The sequence below is a fragment of the Notechis scutatus genome, chromosome 4 (assembly GCF_049901735.1).
Source record: "Notechis scutatus isolate UNSWTSFEM ecotype Mainland chromosome 4, rNotScu1.2, whole genome shotgun sequence".
Lineage (NCBI taxonomy): Eukaryota > Metazoa > Chordata > Lepidosauria > Squamata > Elapidae > Notechis > Notechis scutatus.
The window spans coordinates 128,424,947-128,449,931 of record NC_142012.1 but is presented as its reverse complement, the minus strand read 5'-3'; the positions used below and the strand labels follow the sequence as shown (position 1 = coordinate 128,449,931).

At 34.7% G+C, this 24,985-nt stretch overlaps 2 protein-coding genes across 9 annotated transcripts; both read right to left on the bottom strand.

Moving 5' to 3' along the window:
• Nucleotides 1-1,741: 1,741 nt before the first annotated feature.
• Nucleotides 1,742-8,807, bottom strand: CRYGS (crystallin gamma S). Its single transcript, XM_026690740.2, has 3 exons — nt 8,702-8,807; nt 5,267-5,509; nt 1,742-2,183 (listed from the first exon to the last, which is right to left on the bottom strand). The coding sequence occupies exons 1-3, from the start codon at nt 8,720-8,722 to the stop codon at nt 1,911-1,913; spliced, it is 537 nt and encodes a 178-aa protein (XP_026546525.2). The 5' UTR covers nt 8,723-8,807; the 3' UTR covers nt 1,742-1,910.
• Nucleotides 8,808-11,242: 2,435 nt separating this feature from the next.
• TBCCD1 (TBCC domain containing 1) lies at nt 11,243-24,921 on the bottom strand. Of its 8 annotated transcripts, XM_087964894.1 has the most exons (10): nt 24,619-24,812; nt 23,548-23,737; nt 20,651-20,848; nt 19,547-19,906; nt 19,118-19,267; nt 17,310-17,676; nt 15,892-16,078; nt 15,284-15,781; nt 13,114-13,272; nt 11,243-11,622 (listed from the first exon to the last, which is right to left on the bottom strand). In XM_087964894.1, exons 3-9 carry the CDS (start codon nt 20,675-20,677, stop codon nt 13,143-13,145), a joined length of 1,719 nt encoding a protein of 572 aa, XP_087821020.1. In that variant the 5' UTR covers nt 20,678-20,848; nt 23,548-23,737; nt 24,619-24,812; the 3' UTR covers nt 11,243-11,622; nt 13,114-13,142. The 8 variants fall into 8 exon arrangements, with proteins under 8 accessions (XP_087821020.1, XP_087821023.1, XP_087821022.1 ...); XM_087964897.1 differs by lacking the exon at nt 20,651-20,848 and having other exon boundaries at nt 24,796-24,921; XM_087964896.1 differs by lacking the exon at nt 20,651-20,848 and having other exon boundaries at nt 24,619-24,824.
• Nucleotides 24,922-24,985: the final 64 nt, after the last annotated feature.

Sequence of the window (24,985 nt, the reverse complement as noted above, 5' to 3'; positions counted from 1 at the left end):
TTTTCTAGGACTTGAGGCATAATATATATGGGAGGAGAAAACAGACTGAGTTTATCCAAACATTTCAAAAATTGTTTCAGTTAAGGAAAAAAGGGAAATGGAGGACATCTGGTGGCAAAGAAATGAAACACAACTATGTGGAACAGAAAAATAATGAACCTATACGCTGGGGAAGGTGGGGGAGAGAGAATTAAAAAAAAAGTTCAGTCTCAAGATTGGAGAAAGCAGCTATAATTGTATTAATTTCAATGAAGATGTGATCACCCCTTAGTTAATCCTAGATAATTTAACCACAGGCTAGGTGAGTTAAATGAGCTTACAATGTTCCCAAATAAATTGTTGTTGTTGTTAGTTTCTAAGTTGTATGGACCCATGGACAACGTTCCTCCTGTCCTCTACCATCCTCCAGAGTCCATTTAAGCTCACATCTACTGCTTCTCCAAAATAAATAAATGAACTTAATTCCCAAATTCTGTTTCAGGATAAAGGGGACAAACCTCAAATTTCTGCCCCACCCCAGCATGTGGACAAGAAGCATTTATTGGTGAAAGGAACTGAAGTTTTCTTTTTCTTTTTTTCAAAAAAGCTAGAATAAGAATGAAATATTTTTCTATTAATAGTTTCCCAAATTATTGCCTAGATATTAGGTTCCAATAATAGAGACTAAACAGATGTCCTGGAGATAATAGTGTATCTTTTGAGAGGTCCTTGGTGCTCTCTGAATTTGCTTGTTTTCTTGCAGATGTTTCATTACCCAAACTAGGTAGCATCATCAGTGCTGATGATGTAATGAAATGTCTTCAAGAAAACCAGCAAGCTCAGAGAGCACCCAAGGATCCTTTATTTCAGCTCTGACCTACAAATATTCTCCTTTATTAGTTTTTATCTTTTATTTAGATATTCTCCATATTTAACTAGTGTACATAAAGCTATTGTTTGGCTAAACTCCATCCTGGGAATTTCTATATTAGGTGATTTTTCAAGCCTCAGATTCCCCAGTACAACTGCAGGACACCATTAGGGAAGAAGCTGCCCTAAGATGGTGGTTTGTTTGTTATTTTCAAATGGCTCTTCTGTCCTCCCTAGTATTTGCTGAATGTGAGAAGGAAAAAGAGGGATTGTGATTGTGATATACATCTGTGCATCCATCTACATTATTAAACATAAAGAGAAAGGGGACATTGGAGCTGCCAATGTGAAAGGAGAGAAAGCAACCTCTTCATGGATTTTTGTGCTCAGAAAATTTGGAGGGTGTCTGAGAAAACTTCCTCAGTGTGGTTTTGCTTATTCACTTATCTACTAAACCGGGAATTATTGAATTATTCAGGAAAGGAGATCCTTTAAAACATCTTCAAATATACACACACATCTCACTTTTAACCATATTGTTATCTTTTCTCTAAACCAGTGTTTCCCAACCGTGACAATTTAAGCTGTATGGACTTCAACTCCCAGAATTTCCCAGCTAGCATAGCTGGGAAATTCCGGGAGTTGTAATCCATATCGCTTAAAGTTGCCAAAGTTGAGAAACAGTGCTCTAAACCAGGGGTGTCAAACTGGCGGTCCGCGGGCTGGATGCGTCACACACAGGTTACCGCCACTCCAGCTCCACAGATGGGGAAAACGTCACAAAACGTCACGTGATGGCAAGGTAATGTGGCAAGTTTGACACCCATGATCTAAACCATAACTAAGGAGATATGAGACAAGGTTAAAAGGATCAGTCTCACTCTGATTTTGATGCTAAATAAATTTAATTATCTTTCCAAAATAGCAGTGCAGAGATTAGTCATCTCCTTTAAAGGATCACTCAAAGGGACACATATACCACGAATAATGACAGGTAGCATGAAGCCCACAAGTATGGCATCAAGTCTCTATCATATCAGCTTCAGACTCCATGCTATTTATTATTCTGCAATATGGCGGAAGGACTGGACCAGTGGGGTTGCTGCTCCCCACTCCGTGGGTTTACTGTATTCCCCTCTCTCTAAGAAATACTGCTTGCCACGGAAGTTGGGATGTTCATAGAAAATCCATGCCCCATCCAGAACTTTGCAAGAATGAATTTCTGGCAGGTGAAACTTCTCCATCACAGAAGGGCAATCCTCTGCAGATTCATGCATTTGACCACTAAAGTCACCCTTCTCAAAGAGCTGGATCTGATATTTATCTCCACCAGTCTGTAATGAAGAAGAGAAAGAATATACAGATTACTAAAGAGTTGAACACAAACTTTTCTGCCTTCTCTTAAAATGTAAATGGAGAATATTCATTATCACAAATAACACCTTGTAGCTGGAGATATGATACACTACACCGCTGGATGAACACATGTATTCATTATATTTTACAAATATAATTTCAGCAATATTTCTGCCATATATTACAATGTGATGTGATGATCAAGAAAAATTTATCACCGATGGCAAGTGTTATAAAACTACATTGTAATTAACTTCAGGTGGCCTCCATTTTTTCTGTCACAATGGAGTCTATAGGATCATTTTCACTATAACAAATTAGAAAGTATCTTATTGGGGAAAGCTGCTCTACGATGTATCAGATTCTGAGGGCTATGCTATAATGCTTCTGCATTATTACCAGAATCTCTGTATTAACCTACCAAAATCTTGAATTTAGTAATATTTTGAAAGATGAAAAGCTCTGACAAACTCAAAATCTATACAAACCTGTGTGGTAAAATTAATATATCCTGATTTACAACCTTTGTCCTCTGACAGTGTATATAAATTATTGTCATGTAATAATAATAATAATAATAATAATAATAATAATAATAATAATAATAATAATAATAATAATAATAATAATAATAATAATAATAATATTCAGAGGCCACAGAATAATATATTTATCTAAATAGATCTATACCTACCATCATAAAAGAAATGAGTAAATAGTGAAGTAATAGGTATACACAAATACACACATACACGCACACGCACATGCGCACACACATTAGATCCTCAGGGCTATGATCGTCAATTTAACAGAGTTCAGAGGTAATGGATAAATTTTTAAGTAATAGTGGACTTTGCCCAACAACAAACTCCCCTGTACTTGTAACAGTCTAGACAATGTTCTATATTTCCCTTTTAAAATGTACATGCTTCTTAACTGCTTCAGTTTGAGTTTCAGGTGAGTTAATGGCCAAAAATATTGGTGTTTAAATTTGTATTTGTAGATAAAATTTCATCAGATATGGCTGGAGGAGAGGGACCAGCAAAGAAAAAGAGCAAATATTTGTAAACTAACAATTGACTGTAAAATTAAAATCAGGAGTGTCGACTGCATAAGATTAGTATGGTGTAAAAAATAAACTGTGAGATGTCCATATACTAAAAAGTAAGCTTAAAATGTAAATACTATTAGTAAAAAAGCTGAAACTGGAACAGGAAGACATAAGAAAATGGCACAAAAAATAGCACTCTGTGAAGCAACGTTCATGTGGTTTTAATGTATGGAGTGAGACTGAGGTCAGCAGTTAGCATAACAGCAGATCACATGAGAATAACTTTCAAAGCCAGTGATGAATGGCATCGCAGTTTTGTAAATGGCATTGTTAACAAGTGAACCTTTAAGTGCACCAACAGAAGAAACAAAGCCATTCAAGAAAAGTTCATATAAACCAATTGATGCCCCAAATGTACAATGCCAGTAAGACTGATTTCTCCTGGCATTTGTCTCCCTCAGACCTTTTAAGGATGAACATCAACAGTAGCAGGGTGAAAAATCAGAAAAGAGAATTTCAGCATCACTTTAGGCAAACACCAATGGATTGCATAGACTGATGCCAATCAATGTGAGTAAATTGTGTTTTTCACACTATAGAAAAACTGCAAACTTTGCAATTTTAGGGAGAGAAGCATACAGAAATAGCATGTTCCCACACTCAGTTAAAATTGGACACTTTCTTCAAACTAATTGCCCGTCTAACCAAAATCCAGAATTTTTCAGATGGCTATATCATTAAAGTAGGGTTTCTAATGTAAAGTATAGTTCTGTGTTTTGGGTCTCAAAAATACCAGTCATCATTTGGCAGACTATTGATTTAGTGGAAATCCCTTTCTTGCCATTAGTTTACTAAATCAAGATGGAGGTGGAACTCCTCGGTTTTAGGAGAATTCCTATACGTCATTTTTGTATGTTTCTTCTGGAGATCTGGTAAATTTTTAAAAAGTTTTTCTTTTAATAAAAAAGTTTCTCTTTTAATATTTTCTTTAATTTTTTTTATTTTTCAAAAGTCTCTTACCATTTTTAATTTTCTCATGGAATACTTTAAAATTTTTCTTGAGTTTGTTTTTCTTTTTGTTTTGTTTCATTCATTGCTCAAGGCCAACTTTATTTTCTATTAGCTGTATTAAAATGTAATTTTAAGTCAGATTTATCTAGTGGCACCAGGCTGGGTGACTTTGAGTCAGTTACTTTCTCTCAGTCCAATCCACCTCACAGATTATTATGAGAAAAATAGGAGGAAGGAATATTAGATACTGCACATGAGTTATTTGTAAAAATAATAAAAGATATAAATAATAAATAAATTCTCTGAGCCAAGATTATTACAAATAAAAGTTCTTTCTTTATCTAAGCAAATATGTTTTGTATAACTTGTAAAAGGTGTCCTTCACTTGAAAATATTGGCTTGTCAGGCAATTGAAGGACATTCTGGATATAAAAGCAGCTAGTGCTAAACATAAATTATTGTGTTTCAATAATATGTTATAAATTGTGCGTATAATTTCAACTTTTCTGTGCCAAAATGTGTGTGTTTTTGAAGAAATGTTTGCTCTCAGCTATATTCCTGCTTGAATTTATCTCCGATTTTGTCCAGGAACTATTTATTTAAAATCAAGTTTAAGTTTTAGATGACAGAAGTCTTTACTTTGATTAACGTTCCATCTAAAGTGGCCCTTTAAGAATGTTACTATATTTTGTCCTTTTTAAACTTAAAAGAAAAAAGAAACGTGAAACAAACAACAAATAGCTTATAAGTGGTGTGGGTATATAAACACACATCTGTTTTATATTGGATTATTCGAAGGCTTTCCTCTTTCTCAGAATTGAGCGAACTTTTCTCCTCACTTGTAAGTTCATTGCCCACCTCCCATTTACTCTTTCCAAGACCAGGTTTACATGCTTTCACAGGCAGCTTACTGGAAGTGAACTAACATGGTAAGAAGAACCATATTTTGTAAGAGAGTGTTTCTCTGAAGGGAAAAAACAAACAAATTATTCTACTCACCAACTGAATGGATTTGCAGGAGCTGACTCTATCATTTTGACCCATCCAGCAGTGATATTCAGGATATTCTCCATGGGTTAAAACATACATGTTTCCTGCAAAATTTGGCTGCTCATAAACAACCCAGACACCATTTTCTACACGGATGGAATTGCAATGGCTCAAATCAGTGTGGAAATCCAAACAATCCCTATCAGACTCATAGCGGCATCCTTGGAAATTCTTGCCTTCATAGAAAGTAATCTGAAACACAAGCAAAGGAGAGAGAAATAGGTTTCTGCAAAACTAGGCTTTGTCTGAACTCTGTAGCAGATGAATACTACCCAGAGCAATTCTTGCACTCGAGCTTGTACCATATCCCTTTTATTGGTTGGTGCTTTGGATAACTAAATGCCAAAGTTGCTGATGATATCAAATTATATCTTTTGATCCCATGCATTAAACCTACAGTATAGGGGACTATAATATATGTTAAATTATTTTGGTGTTTAAAGTAGGGGGGGAAATCCCAAACCGCTGATGTTTAAGTGCCAAGGTAATGCCAAAGTTAACAGAAGATTTATGAAAAGATACAACTAACATGGGACATGCTGATTATCCCCATATAATCAAAAATTCATTATGGCATCAATTCATTGCAGCAGATCCAGTTTTGATGAAATGATTGATAGGACTTCTGAATGAACAGCTATTATACCAATAAAAGACATGATTCTCTCTTTCTCTCCTTTGAGTCTTTCCACATAATAGTTTTACAGATCTCAGCTTTGGTAGTATAAAAATGCCTTGTTCTGACACTTTGTCACTCTGAGTGTTTTGGAAACTGCCTGGCATTTTGCAGTATGAAGAACAGTAATATGCAATTCTTCAATTATAGCTTGGAGACAAAATAAAGTCAGTATCATGGGGACAGAGGGTAAAATTGGGTTGCAAGGTTGTTCCAGGTGATGTTTTAATAGCTCTCAGTTGGTTGATTTGTGTAAGAAAATAAAGTACTGTAGTGTAATATAGTGACTCAGGTTGAGGATTGGTATCAAAGAGACATAGTTTAAGTTTCAATGAGTTCACTCTTAAAAGGGTAAAATTAAGAAAATGTAGATGCATAACACTCAATCTTTCAGAAGAATACAAGACATAGATGTGATGTATTATTGCTATTGTGGGTATTGTTACTATTTTTACTGTACAGGAAGATTGTAAGTGGAAGATAATTTCTGAAGCTGTCAAGACTTTATGGCTCTAAATTAGTATCTGTTATATCTACAATATTTTCTTCCTTTTCATACCTTTAGCACCAAGCTGAGGACATGACAGAAAAGAATATTTTTGCTCAGGCTTGAACTATAGGGTCCTTGGTGCTTTCTGAGAGCACCAAGGATCCCACAACCATGAGGACAGATATATTTTATCTTTTGTATCCAATTTATGTTTTTTTCTTCACCGAACTGTACAAAAAAGATATGAAGATTCTTTTTTTTTTTAGTATCTGGGGTATAAACAGGGAATTTCATGTTGCCCCGAGCATCTGCTCTTTCCAAACTTATATTAAAATCAAAGCACACAATCCCTATTCATACAATATATCTAGAATTATGAACATGTGGAAGACCTCTCCAAGTCCCCAACTAGGTGTCTCCTTTGAAGCAATCAAAGTTTTGAAAAGTATAGAAATCGCTTAAATAAAAGCTGCACATAAGATGGTATGGGCAAGGGATCTGATTGCTCACGTATTCACTTCTCACTATAAAAACCAACACTTACACCAGTTACAGGAAGAAATGTTTGCTCTCAGCTATATTCCTGCTTGAATTTATCTCCCGATTTTGTCCAGGAACTATTTATTTAAAATCAGAAGTTTAAGTTTTAGATGACAGAAGTCTTTACTTTGATTAACGTTCCATCTAAAGTGGCCCTTTAAGAATGTTACTATATTTTGTCCTTTTTAAACTTAAAAAGAAAAAAGAAACGTGAAACAAACCGTTTTGGGAGAGAAGAGGAGGGGTTGGCCCTTCAGAAGTTTGCACAGAGACACGCAGAGAGCTGTTTCCCCAATAAAAAAAAGTGCACAAATCCAATCTGCCATTTGTCCTTAGACAAAAATATTTGTTGGAACAAATATATCTGAATGGGAATTTTTTAAAAAATGGTGCAAGCCTGGGAAAAGGAATAGTATGAGTCTAATTGGTTCGCAGGTTGTAGTGGAGAAAATACAATAGAGGGTGAATGTGGAATATGGGAAACTACTATCATTTCCACAAAGATGAAATACAACTAATGAACTAAATGAACAACAGACACAGAATACAAGCTCAGGGGAAGATATTGGGATCACACACAAATGGGTACTAAAAAAATATCACTGCAGCAATAACACATCAAATGTAAATGTCTAATGTATTAAAGGAGAAACTGTTCAGATGTAGAAGACACAATGTTGTGCAAAGTCCCCCTGAACTTTGCCTGATACACATCTGTTAAAAGATCTGGGAATTTTATGTTTGAAAACTCCTTCCTGTGAGTGACAGTTTCTCTCCCATATTTTCAAAAGCTTTCAACTTATGTATCAGAAAGATAGTTAAACTTGAATCTCTCTGGGGCACCTTATTTAAAACAAACCCAGGAAAGCATCCAACTCTACTTCAAATTGAGTGATACGATTTCAAACAAATGCCTTCCATTAATTGCTCAGAGTATATTCTTTTTATAAGTTTAAGGTAAGCCATTCTTAGGGAACTGTTCAGGGGTAGTTTTCGTAAATCATCCCAAAATCCAAAGCACCAAGGAAATCTTCCTCTTTTTTTTTTTTTTTTTTTCATTTACCCTCTCACAGTAAACTGTGGATAATGATGAACTGCCCTGCTGAGATTCTAATCTTGAACTTGCTCAGTTAATAAACAATAGGGCCTGTTGACTAACATGAAGGAAATTATATCTGTACCTGCGTGGCACTGCAGATTAAACTTATTGTCTGGCTAGATTTACCTCTGTAACTTATACAAATATTTCAGTGAAACAGCTGGAAATACTTGTTCTCTGCATGGAACATACTAGTCCTAGTGCAAGACTAAATCTTCATTTCAAGATCACCCCAGTAAGTCTCAGAACTTCTATATCTCTTATCTTCCACAGAATGAAGCAAATAAGTATCACAAAAGTAAGGTGTATCTAATACTCTCAATGATGCCATCTTCAAATACGGATAGACCTTAATTTGACAAAATAGTAGCTGTTTTGATGAAAGCTAGAAAAAAGAGTTTCAGGCATTAATTTATTCCCTAACAATTTGCTTTCTAACAGAAGATGGGAAACATCTCCCTCATCTACCCTGCTTATCTTAATTCTGCCAAGTTCACCAGCAGGTTGCATCTTCAGATGTCATCTTCTTACAAACAAAAGGACAAAGAAAAATATCCTTAGACTGAAACCATAACTTACCCTGCTTCCAGTTTTAAACATGATCAATGCTGGGTGCTGTATTTCTAAAGAAAAGAGACTAGAAGTAACGGCAAGAGCTGAAACCAGGAAGTCTTGTTTTATAATGGGCTCATTTTTTAGGATAAATGTTTGCTTTGTCATGAAAATGGGATTCCAAAATTGACTCAGTGATTCTGGGGCTATTCAGAAGTTCTAGAAAAACAAAGAGGATTATAAAATAAAAGCAAGCCTCGCTGCTTCATTTCTCCCTTTATTTTTCCTCATTCTAATGCATTAGGCTTGTGAATGCATTGCTGAGTCAGAACTCCAAACTCCTGTCAAAAATACTCAAAATAAAAAGTGCTTGCAGCTCCTATTGAGTGATGGTAATAGTTCCCTGTTTTGATTACATATAATAATGGATTCAACTAAAGGAAGCCTAGTGGAACATAATGCCAGAAAACATGGGAACCATGCATGAATGAGGAAAGTAGCCTGGTGAGCTATTATTCTATGGAGCAAGAGTTTAACTGAAGTAATATACTTTCCATTGAGTAAAGTACTGTATCTTCCTAGCTGTTTGCAAACTTCCAAGGAAAAGGCTACAAGTGGCTCTGATCTTTTGTTGTAGGTTTAACTAACTAAAATATTTCTTTAACCACGCATAAAAATACTGCTTATAGCTCGTAGTTTCTATACAGACTTGATTTATACAGTATATTCCATTTTGAGAAAATACAGGTAGTGCTTATTTAGTGACCAAAATTAGGTCCAGAAATTCAGCCACTATGTGAAATCATTGCTAACTGAAACTGCAGCTGGACTTACGATCTTACTTCGGACTTCTTTTGTTTTACCAATCTGCAAAGGTCATAAATATGGAGTGGTCACATAATTGCTTTTTTATCACTGTCATAACTGGAAACAGTCACTAAACAAGGCAGTTGTTATATAAGAACCACTTGTATATATAAAACTGGTATTATATAGTTTTGGTGGGTATCAGTCACAGAATATTTTCAAACCTGCCATTTTTAAATCTAAGATTTTATAAGCAAGGATTTCAGTATATCTTAGGATACTGTTTCATAGGATCTGACTAAGGACAGTAGGTAGACAATATTCTAGAAATGTTCAGCAGAATTCAGAATAGTTCAAGAAGGCATGAAGACAATGGACATAGTTAATCTTTTTTCCCCTCAAAACAACAAAACCCAAGTTTTACCTGAGCATGCTCACACCATTCTATACAAACTAGGATAGCTAACCTAGAGATTAATTTGCAGATCAACATACTATTGCCTACATTCCATCATCTCAGATATGTAAACTGTGTATTTCCAACATATGCAATTGTAAAAAAGAAAATCCCATGCTAAGAGCATTATAAAATTTTTATTTTTTATAATTATAATCTTTATTATTATAAAAGGTGCAGAAAATAGAAATCCCTTTATATATACAGTATATCCACTTCTGCAGAACTATATTGGTCTTGCATTTGAAAAGGAATCTAGCAAAACTGGAAAAGTGCAGAAAAAGGTAACCTTGCTTATTTTCTTATAAGATGTTTTAGCACTCATTAGTTTGGAAAGAAGACGTCACACTCAATGAAGCAATGAAAGGATTGAAAGGATTAGCCACAGTTTCCCGGGGGACACTTAGCCAGGAGCAACTTTCATGTCCCTGGCAGGAGCTGGAGCAAAGGACAGGAACTCACCCTGCCCCATAGCAACACACAGATTTCAACATGAGCTTGCTAACCTCTAACTCAGAGCCCTAACCATGTGAGCCATGTGAGCCTGCAAGAAGACAACTGAGGGAAAATATATATATAATCCTACAAGTATGAAATCACGCTTAGCAGGTACTGAAAGCAGATTCTCCCTATTCTAATACACAAGGACTACCAGCCATCTAATGCAGGTGTTTGGAAGGAAATTTGGAACAAACAAAAAGAAAACACTTCCTATGCGATACATAATTAATTTGTGGAATAAGTCACATAAGTTACACGTAGACAAAAAAGCATGAGTGGTTGTTAACGCCAATGGCTTTGAAAAGAGATTAGAAAAATGCATTGAGCACATCTCTATCAAGATATAGATCTTGTGGGTTGAGCTCGTATCTTTTCAAGGGGGTGTTTCAGGAGAACATCAGTAGGAGTATGTTTCCTTTCTCTGTTTGTGAACACTAAAGAAGCATTTAAAAAAAAAAAAATCAGCCCTCTGCCCCTCACAGAAATAGTTCTTCTTTTCTACCTTGAAACTCCCAGCTTAAATAGTTGACCTGAAATTCTAGTGTTTCAAACGTTGGGGGAGAGGGAATATCCCTAATCTGCTACTTCTTTCAAAATGGAAAAATTAGCAATTTAGTAATATTAAAAGGTAACTACTAAAATCAATTTAGTTTTGACTAGTTATTTATGACTAACTTAAATCTGTATAGTTCAATGGGCCTACTTTAAGCCTGAATTCAATCCAAGAATATTTCCCAAAATATAGGGACGGTAATAAGTGTTATTACATCATTAAATCTGAAAAAAGAAAACAAGGCACAAAATTTCATTGTGTCAATTTAATTAAATTTCACACCTGAAATGCTAAACAATTGATATAAATATATATTTAGAAACATTAATATAAACAATATTTAATTAATAACAGAAACATTATTCACCCAGCAGTCAGAGCACTGCCACTATCTTTACATCAAGAAAGTAAAACCTTTTCCTGCACATTTAAATATGCTAGGAATCTACATTTTGCTTTCAAGTATACAATGAAGAGCAACTGATGATATCACACAGCGTGAAATATGCAGTAAATCCATTTCCTTCTTGATAATGCCATTAAGCAAATTCATGTTTCTAAACTTCAAGTTGTCCCCAGTCTATTATGAGGGAAATACTTTTCACTTGGCACAGTGCCTCATCTCCAGAGCTATAACAAAACAAATAAGAGAGTTAAATTGTTGAATCAGCAGTCTCATCACATTCCAATCACATAGTAGCAGTTTACTTGATAGTTTCAATCACAAATACATAACAAACAACAATAATAATAATAATAGGATGCTGTTTCAGACCCTGGAAAAACTGAGTAGTTCAGGTTCTGGGGCCTTCTAGTTGTAGTACTATGATATATTTGATGCTGGATCAGATTGCACTGTCCTAAACTTATCAGTGCATAATCTGGGCGTCCTCCTGGACTTGTGGCAGTCATGCTAGCAGGGCCTTTGCACAGCTTCATGTTGTGCACCAGTTATACCCATCCCTGGTTTGGATCACTCTGTTCATAGTCACTCATGCCTAGTCACCTTCCAACTGAATTACCATAATGTATTCTAGATGGGACTGCCCTTGAAGAATATCTGGAAGCTTCAGCTAGGGCAGAAAGCAACACAGGCCGTTCTAGAACAGCACATTTTACATCTCTGCTCCATGGGCTATATTGGCATGGGACAGTTTATTAGAAAATCCACCTCTTCCCAACTACACCTATTCATCCCATCAGAGAAGACATGATACAGGGAACGACACTTGGCGGCAAGTCTTCTCTGCTATAATGCCTGCCTTATGGAACATGTTCCCCCTTGAAGTGAGTTTCGTTCCATTAATGTTCCAGAAATCACTCAAGACCTGGCTTTGCCATCAGGTCTGGGGGGTCATAGAGGACAGGTGAGATCTTCTTAATAGTAGTTTTATATATAAGTTAAATTAAACAATAACTGAATGTTATGACAAAAAACCTTAGTCATCAAGATTGCAATAGGCTAAACAGAATAAGAGAATGATACTAGGACAGTCAGTAAACCAGAAACAGACTGTATAACAGATGAGGTAAAAGAAATTGCTTAAGTAAAACTTTGCTAAGTGATATAGTTTGACAGAAAAAAATATAATTGTCTGTAGATATATAGTAGAAGTAGGCATTAATTAATTAATTAAAACTATTAGGATACATCCCATGCATTTCTCATTCTAAGATAAAAGGGCACTGCAAATCGATACCTCTGGAACATTTATGAAAGAATGAGGGGTGGATTATGAACTCAAGAACCGTAATTTATTTTAATTCTGAGATGTCTGTATTTAACAGAAAAAAGAAAAATATTATATTTAATGTGATGATAATAACATCATACATTTTATTCAATATAAGGAAAAGGAAGTCAGCATTTTAAAAAATCATATGTGGTAATAAGATATTTGTAATCAATGTAATTGGTAGAATTTTTTTAAATCTACAATTAGAGATTAAATTATAAAATCTTACAATGCCAAATATAAATTATACTTTGTAGAAATATATTCCTCACTTATATCACCAAAGCCTAAGGCAACTTTTGACCTAACTTACAGAGCAATAATTGTTTATATTATATTAAAATACAAAGTTTTTATGTGTGCATTATGCGACCTTTGAACTCACCTGATGATTTGGTTGCTTTAAGGGTTCTCCTATCCTGCTGCCTGTTTAGATCCTGCAGCAGGAAGTACCAAGCTATCAAGCTGTTGACGGCTGCCTGTGTGAACTAGCCATTCATAGAATTTGTTCTCCACTAACATCTGAAATGTCTTCCTCTGATTCCTGAAACCAGGGAAAGGGTTAGCTCTGTACTGTATACATTTGTGTAAATATTCCTATCGCTAGATCTTTTCTTCAGAAAACAAACACACTGCCCAAATTTTTTTGTATCATTATTAAGGGATTTAATTTATTATGGTATGGTTCAGATTTTTATAATATGTAAGATTTTATAAGATTTTTATAATATTAAAATAAAATGGAATCATTTAAACCTATATAAAAACTTACAATCGAGAAAATGTTTCAAAAAAAGTTTCAGCAATTATTGTGCTGCTAATGGTTATAGTGTTGGACTATGAATCAGGAGACTCGGGTTCTAGTCCATGGAATATAAGACGAACAAATCAGTAAAAGGCGTTCCATTAATTTTTTCATACCTAGTAGCAATGTCACAAAACTAAAAAATGAATCAATGTAGAATGAAACAAACTTTTAAAATCAACTTTTTTATTAAGCACTACTATGCAATATATTCCTACAAAATAGACACAGCTGGGTCTGTCCATGATGAGAGCTGCTAAGACCGTTTATGTTTCTTACTGAAAATTACAAATACTTTTTTTTAGAAGAATGGTAGATCATTTGTGAGTATACACCAGTGTAACGTTAACAAAACAAGTCTGATATTAATTCAACCTAGAAATGAATTATGAACCATAATTCTACACAGAGATTTGTATCACACCTGAAATTTGGATTTCTCTTTGCCTAAGACTTTAGAATATTGCTTGATCTATTAAAATAAAGACAAACTTCCCAAATTAAATAGAAGTCCATGTTGTTTAGTTTGAGTGATGCTTCTTGCATTAATTCCCTTTGATAATAATTATCTGATGTTGGCAGTGGTTTTAAAGGGTTAAACATAATATAGTTGATATAATTCCACTTTTACATGTGGCACTAATTTAATGTTACTTTTAAAATTCTTATTCAACTTGTAAACCTCTTCAATTTTTGTTCTTTTTATTCCTTTCTTTTTCACTTTTCCTTGGTTGCTTTTTAAAAAATATATTGCAATAAAATTATTTTGTTTTTATATTCTTTAAGGTTACATTATTTTCTTTTATATTACTTCCTATGCATATTTGTCTCAAAAATTGCAAAAGAATAAGATTATATATGTTTGTTCTTAAAATTGTGTCAAGTATATAAACTTGAAGAGCATAATTTATTTATTTGCATAACTTAGCACATTTACTTATTTTTTATGAAATTTCATGACATTTGCCTCCTTAGGAGCAAACAGTCGCATAGTTAATATGAAAAACAAAATAATTCATTTTTACAATTTTTCCACACATGTGATAATAGGCAGAAGCCTAGATTTTTTTTTTCATTTTTTCCATCATTTTCTAGGATTTACATCTCTAATTTAGTACTTAAATTCAATTCATTTTGTATATATGTCTGTGTAATAAAACAGTCTTCTTAAAAGTATGGAAAAATATAATTTCTATTTATTATTTTTAGAAATTATTTATTTTAATCTATTGACCTCCTCTAATCAACCCAAAATATTCCGAATATTTATCATTAAAATAATTCATTAAAATTAAGAGGAATAGCAAGGCCAAAAAAATGCACCCTCAAAAATGCATTATGTGTTGATACCTATGTGTGGCTCCCTTCCATTCAGAAGATATCATCATGTGACTGCCTGTACCCTGAAGTATTTTTATTTTATTTTATTGTAAAAAAATTAAAATATAGAGTGCCCTGATTGCAAAAGAATTGTTCATCCCCATTTATGGTGTGTAAGATATTTTGCTCATTAATTTTCTGAATTTTAATTTGCAGCCAACAAGTTGGGTTTACTTGATGGGTGTAAAACTCATAAAAACAGATTAATAAAAGGATCACAGTTGTCCTTGGGACTACAAGTCAAGACAAAAAAAAACAATATCCACACAACAAATTTAAATTATTAATTTGCATTAATATTGATGCATTTAATGCTAAAGCCATTATAACACCTGACTCTGTTTTCCTGGAAAATTAACTGTTTACTTACTTGGTCAGCTGTGCTTCCTTCACCGTTTTCTGCCAGATTCGTATCCCCTGTTCCCGTTGGCTCAGTGCTTTCTGATATGCAGGTGGCAGACCACCAGGTATTTCTGTTGTGTCTCCCTCCATTTCAAATGGAACAACAAAAGGGTAAAATTCTGAAGATGGGAGAAGTCTGAATACCTCCCTATCACAGTTTTCTTTACATACTATCATTGGATTATCCCAATTGTTAGGCACAGTAGCTAGGCCAGTTCTGCCCATATGATCCTCAAGCATTGGATAATGGGTATGGAAGGGAGCAAAAGTTATTGCTTGGTTACCTAATAATATAAGAGGTCTGGTTGGAGTGAGAACATGCAAAGTGCAACCATTCGTAGATGACAAAGATAGGCGATGGCAAACAGCAACAAGTTTGACATTGTCACAACTATGGAGATGTACTACAGTCTGCACTGGACCAAGGACAAAGGTGCTATTCCTGCATTTTTCTATGGTTATAGACCTGAAAAAGAGGAAAAGCAGCCAATAATAGAAGACTGAAAACAACAAAATACAATCGTACATGTACCTTTTAATTAGGTTGCAAATACTGGCAACTGAAAAATATCTTACCTCAGTGGAGATAGTAAATAGATAAAAGATTCACAGCACCGATGAATCCTCACATGAGTATCTTCTAGGGTAACAGAGCTCTTTGCTAATGTTTGTTTGTAAACCTGGCTCATCACAATCACACGGCGAACTGAAGGGACTATGTGAGCATTACAGGCTATTTTAGCTCGTTTAGTTGTTCCTTCAACTGGAAGAATTATTAAAATATTAGTTTTTTAAAAAATAGGTCTATTGAAGCCCAAATCTCTCATTTAGCTGTATCTTACTGTATTTCCCAAAGAAAGAAAACCCCTTCAACATTCAATATTCGCAAATATATTCTAGTCAAGCTGGTTGGAATAATTCGAAAAGCACTTAATTTTCTTGTACAAATTGTTAAGGTTTTATGCTGTATGTTTGATATTTATGTGCAGTACTCTGAGATTCTCCATATAACGAAGGCATGCCTTTCTAAATATTTAAACAAACATGAAACAAAAAGTTACATTTCTTTCTGGTTACATACTCCAAGCAGTAAGGATTTTTATTATGAAATTAAGTCATAAAACTCATAAATTTATTACCAAATCAAAAGCTCTAAAATGTCCTTATGATGTCCACATGTGCACATCTACCATGCACCCTTAAACTATATTTTCCTTCTTAATGATATTATGGAAATACAGAGCAATAGTCAAAACACGTTACCTATTCTCAACTCAGGCAAATATGCATTAGAAGCATTAGAAATACGCATTCAATATTTCAGACCATGTTTAACTTTGTAAATCTTATATTTCCCATTTCAAAATGCTGTTAAAATGACTGTTATGAATCTGAATTAGGACAGGTTCCAACAAAAACAATTCAAAAGACTAGTATTGTACTGTTAGAAGTCATCCAATGATACATCAAAAGCATTAACAATTCAAAGAGGAAATATGAGTATATAGTATTTAATAAATATTAATGAAGCTATAATGTATAATAGGTATAATAGATATAATGTATAATAGATAATATAGAACAACGGTCTCCAACTGTGGCAACTTTAAGACTTGTGGACTTCAACTCCCAGAATTCCCCCTCCAGTCATATTAGTTCATGAATTCTGGGAGTTGAAGTCCACAAGTCTTAAAGTTGCCAAGGTTGGAGACCCCTGCTATAGAAGACTCATACTTGCTCTTTGATTCGTATGATTTAGCATCTTGGAACCTACCAAAGTTTTTACCAAAATTGAGTTTGTGATTCCTAGCTGGAAATGCTCCACAAATTCGTATATACATTTCAATTGGCATCTTAGCTTCATAATAAAAATGTTTACGTTCCTGAAGTTTATTATTAAATAATTTTTTTAACAACTTTGGGGTATAAATTTTAACTAAAATCTGGGCAGTCATTATGGAGACATCCTATCAAGTAGTCGGAAATAATTGTACCTTGCTGTGCCCATGCAAGCTTTCTTCCAGATGTGAGGCAGGCTGTTGCCCCAAATGGGTTCCCAGTCAGACAAGTCCTCAGCCATGATTCAAATTTGGCACAGGAGAAAGCTTTGGAAAGTTTCGAGAAGCCACTCTTGGCATGCAATGGCTGCCAAAGTGCAAGTTCATGAAGAGGGTAAACAGTCCTATTTTGATCTACACTTCCTTCAATAAGGAAACTGAGAGCTTGAACAGCTTTAGGTGATAGCAGGCTGCTGTGCATAGAATGAGAGGAGGCACTGAGCTGGTCTGGGTCCAGTAACAATTCCAGAAGATCTTGGAGATGGTTTTCAACAAAGTCATGGTGGTAGTTGTCATTCCAATTCTTCAAACCAAGCATAAGAACAAATATTAGAAACAAAAATCAATCCACAAAATCACATGTATATACTGTTCTCTTGGCTTTTAAGCGATTACCATGCGGGACTGATACTGATACCAAGGCTCTCATCCCTGAAAACTCATTAGGTAATCCTGAGCCAATCATTCTCTCTCACCCTATCCTACATCACAGGGTTGTTGTTGGGGAATAAAATAGAAAGATGGAGCTCTATGTATGCTACTTTATGTTTTAAGAAAGTCCAGATATAAGTGTAATGAGGAAATAAATATAAAATAAAATATAAGTAGAAGTCACTAATGTGCAGATTATTTATCAAATCTTTTCTTATTCATTTGCTAGAAACTACATTAGGCATCTAATATAAAAAGCGGGCAGATTTCTTTACATACTTATCATCAATGTCAGAATGGTAGAGGCTTCCTCTTACTGTTACTTTTAAAAAGAAGACAAGAAGCTAGCAATTCTGAAGATCCATACATGCTTTGTATACAGGTGTCCTTGACTTACACATAATGGCCAATTGAAGTTACAACAGCACTGAAAAAAATGACTTATGACCATTTTTCACACTTACAACCGTTGCAGTGTCCTATTGTCAGCTGTTCAGAATTCAAACACTTGGTAAGTGACTCATATTTATGATGGTTGCAGTGTCCTAGGGTCATGTGAACACCTTTTGTGACCTTCTGACAAGCAAAATCAATGGGGAAGCCAGATTCACTTAACAACTGTGTTGCTAATTTAATAACTAGTGATTCACTTAACAACTACAGTAATAAAAGTTATAAAATGGGGCAAAACTCACTTAACAACTGTCTTAACAACAGAAAATTTGGCCTCAATTGTGGTAGCCAGTCAAGGACTACCTGCATACGTAACTGACACAAAATATATATATATAAAAGTGGTATTAAGAGATGTAAGAAGGTGCTTTGATAAAAGTCCATCAATTTATAGTGCATATTCAATTTTATGCATCACTGAGAAACAGGAAAGATCTACTGATTTAGCCTTGATTATTATATCATGGTTCATAGTAACTGGGGATAAAAGGAGTTGAAATTCAACATATTCTGAGGGTACTAGGTAGGAGAAGGCTAATCTTGAAAAAACTCTCACCATTAACTAAAGAGCACATACTTGGTAGCAGTACTGTCAAGTTACAGTTTGCTAAATCAATGTAATTATATTATATTCTTAATGTTGGCTTTGAATTTATACATAGATATCAAATATTATTTTATGTGTTTATGTTATATATAATGCCACTTTTTATAAAAACACTTATTTTAATTCAGTATGGAATGTAAATATATGAAAAAATGGAAGTACATTATAACTTAACAAGTTATTCTTATAAATAAAAGAATAAAGCATCCTTCTACAGGGAGAGATTTTTGGAGGAAAGTAGTTCAAGCAATACCTTAATCTGATTGGCAGATTCTATTAGCCCACTGTGAGACTTCGACTTAGGATTTGGCCACTCGTCTCCAAGAAGGGATGTCCTCAAAGAAACCTTGTTTAATTGCTGAATATAAAGGAACAGCAGGAACTGAAGTGTATCCACAGATAACTAAGAAAAGATTCAAGAGTTTAAAAGGTTATTTGATTTTTATTCAAAAAATTGTACTTCAGTGGAATAGATAGACCATTGCTTAAATTTCAAATAGTCTAAATTATTCTTAAAACAGTGTTTGATCCACCCGTATTAGTGCTTTATGCTGCAATGTATACCAGAAAGAAAAAAACCATTTTGGGGCAATGACTGCACTGGACATCAGAACCAGCACAAAAAATTATGAACAATTAAAATTTAGATTCCATAAAAATATTTGAAAAATACAATTCATACCCGATTCCTTTGCTTCTCTGTCTCTTCCTCAGTTACGCAACCAGATATGACTTCTGCCCACTCCAGTCGCTCCTCTGAAGTCTGCTCAACAAGACTGTCAAACAACTCAAAGTAAAGCCATGCCAGCTCTTTTTCTAGCTGTAGTTTTCCACAAGCAATGTGTCGCCACATAGACCAGGTAAGGTATGGATAATAGCCTCGACCAGAGCGCATTCTGACATAGGTTGACATTTTCCGAAGGAAATGCATGCTAAACTTGGAAGGAGGAGGGATTTGCAACGCTCCCACTATGAAAGGCTCCATCTTCACCCACAAACTGACTGAAGGTTTCTCCATTTTGAAAAGGTGCAGTTTATATATCTGAATTTGAAAAAGCAGAAATACCACAAAATACTGTTTCCAGACTCGTCTCCAATTCAATTATACATGAAAATGAATTTTCCCATATTAATTTCTCCTGATTACCTCATTTTTAAATATGTATATCTTATACATCTCAAATATTCTCCTACTTCATCCTATTTAAATATTTATTACCAAAATATACACATTAAATTTCACCTATTATCAGGTCAAGCAAAACTTTTGGAATCTAAGACTGCATTTTTTAAAAGTCAGAGCTTAGAATCTTAAGAGAAGCTTTGACTTATTATTCCTTTCTCTCTCATACAAACAATGAAAGATTTTGAACATCCTTTTTTACTTATTCACCACAGGAGCAAATGAAGAAAACACTCTTAAAGTTCCCTTTTTTTCTGAAATTTTCAGTCTTATTTTAAACCCCCGACTGTTGGCTTGAATATGTTGCATCTCTTGTAAACTAGATAAAAAGCAACATTGTGTCGTAACTCATTTCTAGTCTGCTCTTACAAAGAAAAACATTTGTGGATTGCTTTATTTCTTGTTAAAAGAGCTTCAAAAAAACTATCACTGAAGCTTTAGCCTTTTAGACTTTTCTCTCCCACTTTGCTTGATATCATTTTTGAAGGATAAACCAAGAATAACAAAAGAATATCCAAAATCTTAATGTAAAAATAGAAATCAAGTAACTAAAATGTTTCTGGTTAATGTTAGTATTTCTGAAGATTTTAAATGCAGACATACCTCAACTGCAGTTTGACTTAAGTGCATTTCAATTCATGTCAACAAAAAGTTAGTGGGCTCATGTTAATGTAGTCATCATGACATAGGATATCATCAATTTTAAAAATTAAAATCTTACAGACAAAATTTAAACAAAATGCAAGATTTGGTATTATTTTCATTCTCATGGTTTAAGAGGACAGAAGCAGTCTTGAGCATCTGTGGGGGGGGGGTTCAAAGAAAGAAATGATGACACTATGTGATGAAATCATCTATGATATTATTTTGGCATTATTACATTTCTTACAGAAGCTGCTGAAAGCAGTTAAAATAACCTATGTACTTCTAATGTGCTTAATTTTACTGCCTATTTATATGGTTTCAAATAAAGGAATTTTATTTATACATAATTCCAAAAAGCTTAGCATCAGAAAAAAAACAATATACTGTAACTTCTGTACTATATGATATGTAAAGAAAAATGATAGGTGTCTATGCATAACAAATAGACACAGTAAAAAAAGACACAGAATGTTCATTGTATATAAATTGAGTAAACAATACATTTTTCAGTTAAAGAAATACCATTTCCTCTTGAAAGTAAAAAAAAAAACTGTTTCAAATTCAGATTTAAAAATCATCAGAAGTCTGAAAAGAATGTAAATTGTGTCTGATGCCAAATCAGTTTCTCCTTCTATTCCGTGATCATTATTAATAATGATAAAATAGAGATTTAATGGTACCAACCTGATGTCAGATCAACCAAATTGAAATACATTTGTAAATGTATAAATTCTATCCATTAAGAACATCAGCAATATTGGAAGAATGGTGTATTTATATTTCATATTTTACAGGTAGTCCTTGACTTACAACACTTCATTTAGTCACAATTCGAAGTTACAACGGCACTGAAAAAACTAATTTATGACCACTTTAACAACTATTGCAGCATCCCCATGGTCACTAGATCTAATTCAGTCACTTGGCAACTGATATGTATTTGTGACAGCTGCACTGTCCAGGAGTCATCTAATCACCATTTGCAACCCTCCCAGCCAGCTTCCAACAAGCAAAATCAATGGGGGGGCAGATTAACAACTGCATGATTCACCTAACAACTGCAGTGATTCACTTAACTGTAGCAAAAAAAAGGTCATAAAATGGGACACAGCTCACTTAAGTGCCTTACTTAACAATGGAACGTTTGGTCTCAATTGTGGTTATAAGTTCAGGACTATCTCTAATAAGGGAATTTTGTCAACGTTATACAGATGGTCCTCAACTTACAACCACAAATAAATATAAAAACTCTATGCATCATATTACATCCTGCCAGAGTAATTCTATACACACTGCAACTGTTCTGCAGTGGTGATATAGGGCACAAGTAAACGGATACGTATCATATTTACTGTCAGTGCCCAGATAATCAGAATCCAGGTAGTCGGATCATAATTTTTTTAAGAAATTGGAAAAATCACCCAGTAATATTTTTTAATGAATGATGTAGTAATTTACTGACTGTACAGTATTTCCTAATGCATATAGATTGGTCTAATTTAACAAATTAATTTAGATTTAATTGTTAAATGCTAATTTTTATGACTGCAAAAACTATATCATTGATATTTAAAAGTGTGGGAAACTATCTTTTAAAAACCCTAACAGCTCAACAGCTCTAAAAACTCTTCAGTAAATAATAAATTCAGTTTAATCCAGTTAACATTAGTCTGATAAGCAATAATACATGTTTTCTACATACATGTCATTTTTGAAAGAAAAATTAAATCCAGGTATTTGAAATGTTTGGGTTTTTTCTCAAGAATTGTGTTTGTATGTGTATATCCTTCTTTTCAAATATATTTTTTGGGATTATTGGTGTTTTTCTTTTTAATTTATTAAGTTTTTTGTTCTGATCATGTTTGTTTAACAAACAAGAACATTAAAATATTTTATTGGATAGTAATCTAATATTTAATAAAGGCATTCTCAATTGCCTCTATCAACTATTGATACAGTTATTTATTGAGGTTTTGTACTACACAGTTTTGTTATTCAAAAGCCTGGTCCCTCCATCCTGATTCTGCTATTTGCTGCCTTCTGCTTCAAATGTGTTCTATTTGCACTTTTCATAGCATTGTGAATGGTCTCAGTCTCCAATTAAATAGCTCCTATAAAGGCAGGTATGATAGAAGGTATGCTTCCTTCTAAACTTTCTTCAAATTTGCCTTGCACTATTGTTGCTCCATTTTATTTCTTTTATTTAATTTTATTCCTCTAATAGAAAAGAGGAATATTCCTTCTATTTCATTTCTATGTCTTTAAACTACTGTACAATTTACTGCACTAAAATTTAGGTCAGTAAACATTTTATTACACTGGTATTATTTGTACATACTTCACACATATTTAACTGATGTTGAAATTAAGTGCACTAAGGCAAAACTGTTACATTCTTGGCTCCTTGGTTCAAGAGATTCTGATGTGCACAAAGGATTACAGGGTCCTTAAGATGGGAATCGTGATGGAGGCTGGGAGGTAAACGAATTTGGAATTCTTTGAGGACTGTATTTGGCCTCTTGTGATTTCCCTTATAGAGCAGACATGTCCGTAACTTATTTATTCTCCCATTCCTTTTTTAGAATATGAGCAATAAAAACTAAGGACGTGCAACGAAGGACAATAGAGCAGGAGATATAGAAGCCTTAGGAAAAGAAGTGTTAAGATAGCAGGAAAGTTGCGAACTTTCTTCTTGCTGGGCGGTGTTAGCGGGGAGGCTTTTTGCAAGAAAAAGGAGAGAAGCTGCACTTCTGAAACATTATTAAACAAGCGCTCACAGCATCCACTACGAAGCGAAATGGAGTGACGAAAAAGGAGACCGAGATCACCCTCCAGGCGGAGAATGCAGCACTCACCCGCCTCTCCTCACCAGCGCTTCACGGACGCCAGCCGCGAACTTGCTTTCGAACGCCCACGGCCAACTCTTCCCGCGCCTGCGCACAGCGTCTCACTCAGTCACCAATAAAACCGCTCCCTGGAGTAGGCTTCAAAAGACGTTCTATTGTAGAATCGCTAGGCTAGCCACCAATCGCTGTCCCCGTATCTCTACTGCATTGGCAAGAATAGGAATGACAGTTGAAAGACTAAGAATTCGCAATAGCGACCTCTGTAGACTGGGCGGATCAGAAAACTTGCCTCCATTTGCTTCTCCCACTTCATCTACACCAGGTGTCTCCAACCTTGACAACTTTAAGACTTGTGGACTTCAGTTCCCAGAGCTGGCTGAGGAACTCTGGGAGTTGAAGTCCACGAGTCTTAAAGTTGCCAAGGTTGGAGACCCCTGATCTACACTACAGCGTTGTCTCATTAGTTGGTACTTATTACTGCAATTGTGAACAGCCACTCTGTTTTATACTTTTACTTTTAATGATCGGGTTTAGGTATTTGATAATACTTTGACTTCACTTTTCATTCTTTCAATATATACATTTTATTAAAAGTCTCCCCTTATAGATCCTGAAGTGATTTGTGTCATTTTCCAGGACGCTTTTGACTTAACACTCTAGACAGGGTATAAACATGGGGTGGGGGGTGGGGTGGGGGGTTTTCCATTAAATCTCAGCCAGAAACCTCTTTTTGCTGCCATCTAGTTATCATCCAGAAATTTGCAGCTAAAGCAGACAGTCCCAAGTCTAGAGACATAAGAGAGAAAGATAGATTGATAGAGATATTCCTCCGATATTAACCAGATCAACCTGGTTAGTTTCCAGTCCCAGAAAGGTCCTGCCTCCTGGTGAGGCAAATATTGTTCTTGTATATATTTGCACAGAAACGCATTTTATGTTTTTCTTAAAATATATTCGCTGGCCCCAGTCTGCATTAGCATTTAATCTAATTATCATTTAATGTGCCAAAAGAATTCTATGGAGTGGGGGGGAGCATAGTTAAGCATTTAGAAAGGAGATTTTATGAACTGTCAGAATTACCGTTGATGTAACTGCGTTATTTCTTTTTCAAAAATGGAGTTCGTTGATTTTGATAAGGCTGAAAAAAATCCTGTTTGCCTCGAGCTCAGCATTAGAAACCAACAACGAAGGCCAGGAGTAAACTGCTTTAAAATATACGGAACTAAAAGGACGGACGAACTCCTCTTTGAAACCTACCTATGCGTGACATCATCACGGCGCTTCTCGCCACGACGGAGACCACGGCGCTCTTTTCCGCGTCCTTATTTGTTGACGTTACACACTTTAATTGGCCCGATCTTACCCGGGTGGCGGGTGAAGTGTGCAATTGTGATTGGCCAGCGGCGAATGACGGGTTGCCTTTTCTGCTGGGCTCTGATTGGCCGCG

Excerpts from the sequence above, each read along its gene's own strand:
- CRYGS (XM_026690740.2), bottom strand. The coding sequence starts at position 8,722 with ATGTTTAAAACTGGAAGCAGG. Across the intron at positions 5,510-8,701 it reads TGTTTAAAACTGGAAGCAGG|ATTACTTTCTATGAAGGCAA; the intron begins GTAAGTTATGGT and ends CTTGTGTTTCAG. Across the intron at positions 2,184-5,266 it reads CCTGCAAATCCATTCAGTTG|ACTGGTGGAGATAAATATCA; the intron begins GTGAGTAGAATA and ends TCTTCATTACAG.
- TBCCD1 (XM_087964894.1), bottom strand. The coding sequence starts at position 20,677 with ATGCACTTAAGTCAAACTGCAGTTGAG. Across the intron at positions 19,907-20,650 it reads TAAGTCAAACTGCAGTTGAG|ATATATAAACTGCACCTTTT; the intron begins GTATGTCTGCAT and ends TTTCAAATTCAG. Across the intron at positions 13,273-15,283 it reads AAGGAAGCACAGCTGACCAA|GAATCAGAGGAAGACATTTC; the intron begins GTAAGTAAACAG and ends CCCTGGTTTCAG.